General features: G+C 40.6%; 1 protein-coding gene across 1 annotated transcript; it reads left to right on the top strand.

Moving 5' to 3' along the window:
• The first annotated feature begins 3,499 nt into the window (after positions 1–3,499).
• On the top strand, positions 3,500–5,249 carry LOC141595369 (uncharacterized). Its single transcript, XM_074415334.1, has 3 exons — positions 3,500–4,212; positions 4,506–4,662; positions 4,806–5,249. Exons 1-3 carry the CDS (start codon positions 3,500–3,502, stop codon positions 5,247–5,249), a joined length of 1,314 nt encoding a protein of 437 aa, XP_074271435.1.
• The last annotated feature ends 5,957 nt before the right edge of the window (positions 5,250–11,206 follow it).

The raw sequence follows: 11,206 nt of genomic DNA on the forward strand, positions 1-11,206 counted from the left end.
GGCGCCCGGATTGGCTAGGGAGCCGCCCGAATTGGTATTTGCTCATGTGATCCCTGCCGTGGAATCCGCCTGGGTCCTCCAGGCGATCGCCCGGATTAGAAGAATCCGCTCGGGTCCTCCGTCAGCCCGCCCGGATTGGACTGTTCTTTGGCTTCTTCTTCTTTCGCTGCCCTAGAATCCGTGGGGATCCTTCTAGGTAGGGGGGGGCTTTGTTTAATTTGCATTTAAGACTTGATATAAGTCTTTGGTTTCCATCTCCTCTTCATGCTTGGTCATTAGTACCATCAATTAGGCTACTAAATGCTCCATTTATGCATGATTTTCGCCCAATTTGCTTCCTTTCCTACAAAAGAGCTAAAATCCAATAGAAAAGCAAATAGGAAGCGAAAAACGCCAAAATGACCCTAATAAGTACAAGAAAGCATGTGAAACGAGGTCTAATATGGGGTTAAAAGTGCGCTTTTTACAACCGCATCATGTTTGTTACCCTATATTTAGGTTACATTTTGATAATTTTGAATGCGAACTACAAATGTATTTAGAAAAAAAAAAGAACCACATGCGTAGTTCTTCTGCGGCTGGGGCAGTACTATTTAATCTTAGAGTAGAAAACTGTGTCGTACCCCCAGAAGCCACATGTGTAAGTAAATGGTTATCATATGTTTTTCTAAAATTTAAATTATTTCATAATATGTATATATACCTCTATATGTGGACGCCTAATATGACTTATCTGAATAACGGGTAGTGACTCTATTGCCCCGGCAACGTTTTCAACCGGTTATAGAGCAAGCGTGCGCCATGTAGTTACCATGACCGGTCTCTTAATGCATACATAGTTTATTTAAAAGTGAGTCCTCTTAGTATATATGAGTCCATAAGTTTTACTAAAGACCTTTGGATGAGAGATATGAATGGACAAGATTAGATTAAAGAGAGGAATGAAGGGATGAGATTAGAGGAAAAGATAAGGCTTAGAATGACCCTTTAAAAACCAACAAATTGCTCCATTCTTTTCATTTTCACAGCTTCCCTCAATGACTCACTCTTTCTCATTTTTCTCTAAAAAAACAGCCCAAAACCAAACAAAAACAAAATACACCACAACCACCCCCACGTCGGCCCACACACCACTGCCACCTGCCGCCCCCTTCCAACATGCCGTCATCTCTCTCAACGGCGTCCTTCTACCTCCCCACCACATCCATCTCTCTCACGGCTCTTCCACTTTCCTTTCTCGCCCAACCACCACCATCCCCACCACCCTACTACCACAACCACCTTGCCTCCGCCACCCACGTACGTCTCTCTCATCGGCCTCTCTCCACCTCCCCACCACATCCATCTCTCTTTTTTTCCCTCTCTCCTTTCTTGCCGAACCACCACCAACCCCACTACAACACCACCACACCCACCAACGCCGACATTTCAATTTCAATTTGTTTGCATCTCAATTTGAATCGAAATTTTATAAGGGTTGTATTTATATGATTGATTTTTATAAATTAATTGTATTTTTAGTATATCTAATATTTTGATAAAAATAAAAGACAAGATAAAACTTAAAAATAAATCACAAAAACCGCCAGATCTATAACTAACAGTTGTCGTGGTGGCGGCTTGGTGTTGTGTTACTGGTTGTTGTGGCTTGTGAAGGAGAGGGTGGTGCGGCTGGTGGAGACAAAGGAGAGGGTTGTTGCCACCTCCCTCCCCTTCTTATTGTTTTTCCAGATCTAAGGTAAAAGCTAGTGGTGGTTGTTGTTGTTGGTTGTTGCGGCGGTAGTATATTGGTTATAGGTGGTTGGGTCTTTATTTTTCAGATCTGGCTTTTTTGGTTGTTGGTGGTGAGTGTGTGGTGGTGGTTCAGCGAGAAAGGATTCGTAGGTGAATGATGTCCATGGTTGTAGTGGTCGTTGTTGGTGGTGTTTAAAATTTATATTCGAGTGAAGTTAGCCTATTAACGACTTAAGTTACACCCTTGAATCGTTAAATTTATATAAACTTACTACTAAAATTACGTAAATTCAAAGTAATGTACAAAATTACCTATATTAGTATAAAGTTATAATATCAAGGGTAAAAGTTACGCCCACATAAGACTAAAGTTACGTAAAGTTGGACAAAAGTTACATAAAATTGTCTTAAAATTGTATAAATTCAAATTAATATTATTCAAAATAGCATTATTGGGTGGTTTTGGTTGGTTGTGGGGTTAAAGTTATACATCCAAGGACAAAATTTCCGCATTCGAGGACAAAGGTTGCACTCTAAGTTGGACAAAAGTTACATAAAATTGTCTTAAAATTGTATAAATTCAAATTAATATTATTCAAAATAGCATTATTGGGTGGTTTTGGTTGGTTGTGGGGTTAAAGTTATACATCCAAGGACAAAATTTACGCATTCGAGGACATAGGTTGCCCTCTAAGGACTAAAGTTATACATCTAATGGCTAAAGTTACACCTCCAATGGCTAAAATTACACTCGCAAAACTCTAAAATTTCATAAACTTGTCTTAAAATCAGATAAATTTAAATTTTTATGTACAAAATAACCTAAAAGTTTAAAGTTACACTCATAAAATACTAAAATTATATAAAGTTGGACTAAAGTTATATAAATTGGTCTTAAAATTACTTAAATTCAAATTAATATATTCAAAAACACATTGTATTACATAATTTCAATTTTTTATATTTAAAAGGGGACTGATTTATATCGACGACGTTTTAGTAAATATCGACGACGTTTTTCATAAAAAAGACGATGAATGCCCTTTTGACTTTATCTCTCTAAAAAAAATTCTCTCAAATTCAACTAAATAAAAAACCAAAAACAACAACAACAACAACAACAACAATTAACAATATGTCGGATCTCGATTCAATTGACGGTATGTAAACAACTTAATCATTTGCTTAATTTTTCAATTTTTTTTGCGCATCGTTCATTCTATTCGATAGTTGAATTAATTGACGTATTAACTTAATAGTAGCGAATGTTAGAATTTGTTCGTAATCGAAAAATGTCCCCAGAAAGATGAACCATGGCCAAAGTTGGAAACCAAGCGTTGACCACGGCCCAAAGCGTTGAAACCAGCGTTTTGCCACGGACCAAACATTGATTTCCAACGCGTTTGGCCATGGTCCAACATTGGATTTCAACGTTTGGCCATGGTCCAACGTTGGATTTCAATGTTTGGCCGCGGTCAAACGTTGGAATTCAATGTTTGGCCGTGGTCAAACGTTGATTTCGTTGTTTGGCCGTGGTCAAATGTTGATTTTCATTGTTTGGCCGCGGATTAAAGTTGGTTTTCGTTGTTCGTCCGCGGTTGATCGATGGAAAGTAATGTTTTGTCGTGATCGTTTATTGAGTCTCGTTGGAATTCAATGTTTTAGGCATGAATTACTCGTTTTTACATGTTTTTCTTTCGTTTTACGCAACTTATGTTGTTTATTAATCCTTTTTATTGTCTTACTATAGTCCTTATTGCTTGTAATGAGGGAATCGTGGGAGGATTTTGGCGAGAATCCAATTGATTACAACCCGTTGTTCGAGACCACTATAGATTTCGAAACGCGTGACGATGCTTTCAATTGGGCTCAGAAAATCGCATTCGAGAATGGGTTTGCTTTGGTTAAAGCAAATAACGGAGCTAAAAATAGGAAAAAGAACGGGTTGTTGGCAAGTTATTTTCGGTGTAAAAGACATGGTAAACCAAAAGAAACGGACGATCTTGAAAAGCCAAGGAGGTCGCAGAAGTGTTCATGCAAGTTTCGTATTCGTGTCGTTCAAAATTTCGTGTCTAAAAATGATAAAGAGGCGGTGGTGTGGAACATTCTAACCTCCGAGGGTGGTGGACTACACAACCACAACGTAGCCGTTTATAAGGACGGGGATCGGCACTTTGCGGGATTGGACGCGGAAGAGAAGGCATATGTTAGGCAACAAACATTGGCCGGGGTTCAACCGAGGGATATTAAAAATGGTCTTCATTTGAGATCCCCTGATAAACCTCAACCGTCAAGCACTCAATCGTATAATGAAACAAGGAAAATTAAGAAAGAAGAAATGGGTGAAAGAAACACCGCTCAACAAATGTTGGCTCTAGCGGTGGCGGCAACGAAATACGTCCACTTCTACGAGATTGATTCCGAGGAGTCAAAAGCGTTGACTCACATTTTCATGGCTCATCCTGAAGCGATTAAGTTGTTAGGGCTTATCCTTATGTGGTCCTCATGGATTCGACTTATAAAACCAACATTTACCGTAATCCACTCATTGAGATGGTTGGTGTGACACCCACGGGATCGTCCTTCTTAATTGCATGTGCGATGATTCCTTCCGAGTCCGAGCGTGAATTACAAGTGGTCTGTTGAGAAAGTTAGTCTGCGATTGTAGATGCCACCGGAGTTGCGTCCCCTATTTTGTATTTGTCACCGACCGAATTGGGTTTAATCGCGCTCTTGAGCAAGTATTTCCGGTGAGCATTTTCTTTGTGTAGATGGCATGTGAACAAAGCCGTCAATGCAAGAGCCTTGACAACATTCAAAACTGAAAGTATGAGGAAATTTGTCATCTCAAATGATGAAGATGGTTGGTTTAGGGTGATCAATTCAACCACCGAGGAATCGTTTGGCGTGCGTGGCGGTGTTTCCAACGTAAGTGGCCACAAATGGAGGATTATGTACGGACAACTTGGGGTCAACACGCAGGGAAGTTCGTTTTATGCTATACAAACGAGATCTTACATTTTGGTAACACGACAACTTCCCGTGTTGAGTCAACACATTCTCTATTGAAGGCTTGGTTGAAGTCAAAGCATCTCACACTTGACTCCATGTGGTCCCGTATCCACGGCATGCTTGAAAGTCAACACTCGAAGATTAAGAAAGAACTCGAAGATGAAATGAGCAAACCTAGGAGAACATCTCGTACTTTCTCCTTATTGCAAGGAAACGTGTCTACTAAGGCCATAGAGTTAATGGAGAAAGAACTTACTAGAGGCCTTGGTTTGGGTATCGGATTGAATGATCGATGCCGACACGTGATGCGAACGACTCATGGATTACCTTGTGCATGCAATTTGGTATCTTTGCACGGAAAAGGTAGGAGGGTCCATCTCGAGGATATTCATGTGTTTTGGAAGACATTGGTGTATGATATTCCTCAACAAATGCCGAAAAATGACGGTGATTTATGGGATGAATTAGCGAATGATATGAGGCATGATGACCGGTTAAACTAAGGGCGGCCATAGACTTGTTGCGTGATTTCCAAAGACCGGAGGACCAAGAGATTTTGCCACCCCTATTAATGAGCACCCGAAAGGTCGTCCAAGAGGTTCAACCACTAGAAACAGTCGGGTTTTGAGCATGCGAAAGGAAGTTCGGGACACCAAGTACTCACTGCTCAACAAATGCAGAGGTTCAACAAAGAATTGGTGATTTGAATCGGGAACTCCGGTGCTCCTTTGGGAAGGAACTTTACCATTGGCTTTATATCAACATGGGTCAAACGGTGGGGTATACCTGAGGTTTTGTGGGGCCACTTCGATGGTTGGGTGGATGTTGGAGATGACGGTCATTGTGGATTCCGGGTAATATCGCACGCCCAGCGAGGCCGAGAGACAGATTATATAGTTATGCGGGAATGGTGTTCGAGGGAGATGAGGACCGACTCTATCTACGCAGAGTTATATGGAGGTTTTCTATCACCACTCGGTATGTCGGGTTAGATTTAGCACTTCGACGAGTTGAGTTTTTTTCAGATTTGGTGTGGGCGGGACCATTGGATGTGTAGCGACGATTTGCTAGTTTTTGCAACGATGTTCAACTGGACGATATGTGTGATTGGTCATACACTGCGAGACGGGAAGAATGTTTGGGAAGGAAGTTGCAAAACTATCATGCCATTGAAGACCCGAGTTGAAGGCCGAGTACCGTGTGGTATTTTGTGGTTTGTCCTACATCATAGCCATTGGATGCGGTTGCATTCTAGCAGCCCCCTTGAGAGTCTCCCTATGCCGCCAATTGATCCCGCTTGGTTGACCTTCCGAGATCCCAGTGTCGTTCACCTAGAGACTTTGTACCAACATAACATTGAGATTTGGCAAGCGTTCATGTTAGAAACTCCGAGAACATTGAGATTCTAATCACAACATCCAATTCTAATCACGACATCCAATTCTATTCACAACATACAATACTAAAATGGATCTCACAAATGCACAAAAAACCAGAGTTTATCAAATAAGAATCGACCTAATTGTTCAAAATTTACCAATTCTAATTGAGCGTCTTGAATCGTGGTTCCCGGTGCCACTTTGTATGGCACATGCTTGAAGAGCCTCCAATTGGTAGCCTTTGTATAATTTTACAAGGAAACCGAGAAGATGTGCTAACTCCAGAATTACGAGATGAGGTTGTCTACGATGAAGCATTAACCGAGAAGATGTGGGAGTTTCGTAGGTTAAAAAGTGACATCTTAACATATTTTGAGCGCATTCTCACCGTGATCGATTACCCAAGACTATCAGACTTATGTGCTGGTAGAGTGCCGGGCCAAGGAATTCTATATCTCTACTTGAATGATTTGTTGACTGAATATATGTCTACCCAACCTGAAGAAATTGAGGTTCATGACCATGAAGAAGATAAGGAATCGTCGTCTTCATCATCGGAAGATAATTAAGTTCGATAGTTATTTAATTATGTTATGTTTTAAGTAATAATCGTTTATGGTTTGGGGTTTAGGGTTTAGGGTTTAGGGTATGGGGTTTAGGGTTTAGGGTTTAGGGTTTAGGGAATGGGGTGTTCTTGTTAGTTTTGAATTTATGTTTTAAGTGGTTTATGTTTTAATCATATTTTAAGTGCTTTATGTAATGTCGTTGTATTTCAATTAATGAATGTTTTAATTAAATTATGTTTAAAGTCATTTAATTAAATATCGTTGCATTTACTTAAATACCGTCTCCAAACAATAATAAAAATAAAACATAAAAATTATCCATACAAAGATACTAAAAAAACCATACAAACATCATCCAAACATACATAATCCAACGAAATAGAAAAACATATGAATATAAAAAGAAACTAGTCATCATACACGTATGCATAGTAAGGACGCATCCCCGCAAACAAATCCTCTAGAGTCTCTCTCTCGGTCTCCTCATCATCTTCTTTGGAAGACATTCTTCAACTTACGACTAACAGCTAGGGCGACTTAGGCTCCTCATGAAACTCGACAGGACCGAAAATGGACGCGGTGTGAGGGGGATAAAGGTAGGGGTGTGAATGCTCTGCATACCAAGACATGTATCCCTTAGTACACTCGAAAGGCAAATATGCTTTCTTTGACAGGTTTCGGAGGTGTATGATGGATATCTCGGACATCCATGTCCTATCGGGCTCTTGCCCGAAGTCCAACCTGTAAGGCGCGTTCGCGGGCCGATACTCATTCACCGCAATAGGCATCGAGACCGGGACATCCTGACGGTACCCAAACTGACGCATGCACCGATCCGGCTGGTACGGCTCTACTATATCAAGATGTCTGATAAAACCCGAGTAAAGCGATACTCTGCAAGCTCCCGAGGACGGTTCCGTAAGGCAACCATCGGACATGCTCGCCCCTAAGATCGTCCAAAGTATGACGATACAATGAAAAGTACGAGACTCGCCTTTACTCCGAGGCAAGTTGGCCCAACCCTCAACAAGAGGACGGTCCTCAAAAAGAATCCAAAGACCGGGTCGGAACTGGGAAAGTACTCAGATATCCACGCCTGGAGTAACGGTAGACACCCACTAACACCAAAGACTATCTCGGCGCGATGCTATCCCCTAGTTTGTCGGTACAAGTAAGCCAAACAAGCCGCACCCCAAGCATATGAACCAACCCGCTCAAGACTATCAAACAAGGGCAACAACTGAGCGGACACCCTATCACCACTCTTATCCATGAAAAGAGTCTGACCCAGTAACATCAAGAGGTAAGCCCGTAACGAGTCATGCTCGTTCCCTAGGTAAACAACCTGCCTCAACTCCGATGTTAGTATACCGCCATTCTTGTAGAGCGGTGGTACAACATCGGACTCGGAAATCCAAAAACCTCGCAATCTTGCCCCGCAAACCACTTTGTCATCATCCTCGCCCGAACCGGCCACAAGAACCCGATCACCACTAACAGGTATCCCAAGAATATCTTTGGACATCATGGAGCATGATACTAATCTCTCCAAAAGGCATATGGAAAGTGTTAGTATCCGGGTGCCACCTCTCGATAAAAGCACTAAGGAGGTTATCATCTAGACCGGTGGTAAAACACTCCTTCAAAACCCCAAGCCCGCTACTTTGTACCCTAGCCGCAACACCCTCGGTGAGAACCATGTTCCTAATCTCCCTCGCAGACTTTCGGCCTCTCGTAGAGCTTGATCCACGACCTCATATTCTCCGGGTTAGGGTCCGACCAACTGTTGAACGCAACGTGACCACCAAAACTCCGTAGGGTGCTAATGTTCCTAGGACCACCAGGAACGGGCTCTCTCAAGATCCAAGAACTATCCTTCCTCGGCCTCCTCGACCTATCGGTGCTAGAGGACTCTCTAACACTCGAATAACGTCCACTCCTATCCCGGCCCAACTTCAGACTCAACACTCTCGGCGGTGCAGGGTTCGGTTGGACCACATACTCTCCAACATCCTCCTCCTCCTCCCCGGAACCGTCATCCGACGGCTCATCATCTCTATCATGCTGGTAACTACCAGCAACCTCCCGAGACCTCGCCTCCTCCGACTCACTAACGACGTGACCGGGAGTAGGCATCATAACCATACCAGACGTCTCTCGAAGTGGGGGTGGCTGCTTGTGGGCTCGCTTAACTCGCAGAACGACGCTCGAGCTCGTAACATAACGCCTGTTGTACGGTCGTGTATGTTAGGCGGAGGCGGAGCGTTCATGATTGCCTTTCCTCTCTCATTTCGATCTGCCATCTGCATTAGGAAATTGGAAGTTGTTAGAAAACACGTTAATCGACTAAATATCATATAAAGTAACAAAAATCGGCAAATAATAGCATAAAACACGGTTTTTAAAAAAAAAAAATTAATTTACCGCGGACTAACAAAACAAACCCCTTCTTTGACCGCGGTTGAACAAAAAAATCCCTTAGTTGACGGTGGCTAAACAATTTTTTTTTTTAACCGCGGGCAAACATTTTTTTTTTTTTTTAACCGCGGCCAAACAACGAAAATGGATGTTTGACCACGGCCAAACAATTTTTTCCAACGTTTGACCACGGTCAAACGTGAGAATTAAACGTTTGACCGCGGCCAAACCTCCAAATCCCACGTTGCTCTGCCGTCTCACGTTGGAATTCAACGTTTCACCACGGCCCAAACGTCCATTTCCAACGTTTGGCCGTGGTTTCGGCCCTAAAACGCAACAAATTCACTCCCAATCCGATTAACAACAACAAATTTCGACTCAAAAATCAATCCCAATCAACTATATTTCGCAAACAACATATAACAATACCAAAATTTACATAATAACAACTAATTAACATGAATTTTAATAGAAAAACTATCAATTTCTAAATTTAATAAAAACCTAACACATAACCTAATTTTAATTCTAAAACAAAATCTAATCAATTTAATCGATTAACAATAACAATAAAGGAAACAAAACAATTTAATTTTTCATAGTTTAATTCAATTACATTCAATTTCTAAACTAGTTTAACAAAAAAAAAAAAAACGTTACTTACCTTTGTTTGTAGCTTGTGCAGTGGGCGTGGTGGTAGCAGGCCGTGGTGGTAGCAGTGGCGTGGTGGTAGCAAAGCAAGCGGGGTGTGGTAGTGGTGGTTGACGAATGGATTGAATGTTGGTGGAAGTTGAATGTTGGTGGAAGTTGAGTGTTGGTGGAAGTTGAATGTTAGAGAGAATAGAGAGAAATGGTGAAGTGAGATAGCAGGGGCAAGGTCGTCTTTTTTATGAAAAACGTCGTCGACGTTTACTAAAACGTCGTCGATATTAACGAATCCGGATTTAAAATGGCCTTAAATGAGTAAAGTTGCACTCGTAAAAGACTGAAGTTACACTCGTAAAATACTAAAGTTACAAGAAAGTGAATATTTCAAAAATACAAATAAAAAAAATATTGTAAAACTCAAATTGGTCAAGTGTAACTTCAATCCAGATAATGTGTAACTTTTACTGTTCATGTGTACCTTCAAGACAATCCCGTGTAACTTTATGCACTTTCGTTGTAACTTCAAGGTTTGTGTGGTTGTACACTATATTGCATTTTTTGCTTACACGTGATCAAAGATTACAGGATCTCTTGCATCGTATTGCTCACATGTTGTTCTATTTATAGTTGGTCTCAAGGATGGAACACAAATTGTAATAAGCGATAAATCAACAAAGAAAAGAAACAACTGATCAAGGAATTGCCTATAAACTGAAGAAGATAGTAGGTGAAAGTAATTGCACAAATATGTACCAAGTATATGACGGCAGTCGAAATTATCATCTATTGAATTCACTGGTATCCAATACGTTTTTGTACTCTCTGTAGGAGCAAGGTCAATCATCTGCAAACTTCCTCTTAATTGCATTTGGTAAATTTGATTGTCGAATCTAAGCTGTTCAGGAATAACTTTCACAATTGGATTTTTAATCTCATATTCGTGCCCTTCGTGTAAAATATTTTTAAAATCGGCAACATCTTTTTCACAGATTACACCGAGCATTTTTGTTCCCTGTTTCATAATTACAGATAGAAAATAAATACTTATAAATATTTAATTTTTGTAATTATACTTTCTTAATATTGTAATACCTCTTTATCAGTAAACGGTAAATTTTGAAGTGTTTGATCTCCGCAAAATGATTTTCTAGATGCAAGTCTCACAACAACAATAAAGTTCTTGCTACGGTCTGCTGCTGAGTCAAGTGGTACTCTTGGGAGAGCCATTATATACTGGAAAGTATGGAGTGCTAATGTAAGACATGGATTATATCCTAGAAATGTTTTAAGAAAAAGTAAAGCGAGCAATTTATGAGAACATAGACATTAATATCATATTAAAACCAGTCACACAGAAAAACATATAAATATTTTAGATAAATGTTTTTAGCTCATAATTTTTTTTTTTTTCAAAACTTAACAATATACGACGTTTCTAGTATGTCTGTA

Source organism: Silene latifolia, chromosome 8 (genome assembly GCF_048544455.1).
Source record: "Silene latifolia isolate original U9 population chromosome 8, ASM4854445v1, whole genome shotgun sequence".
Lineage (NCBI taxonomy): Eukaryota > Viridiplantae > Streptophyta > Magnoliopsida > Caryophyllales > Caryophyllaceae > Silene > Silene latifolia.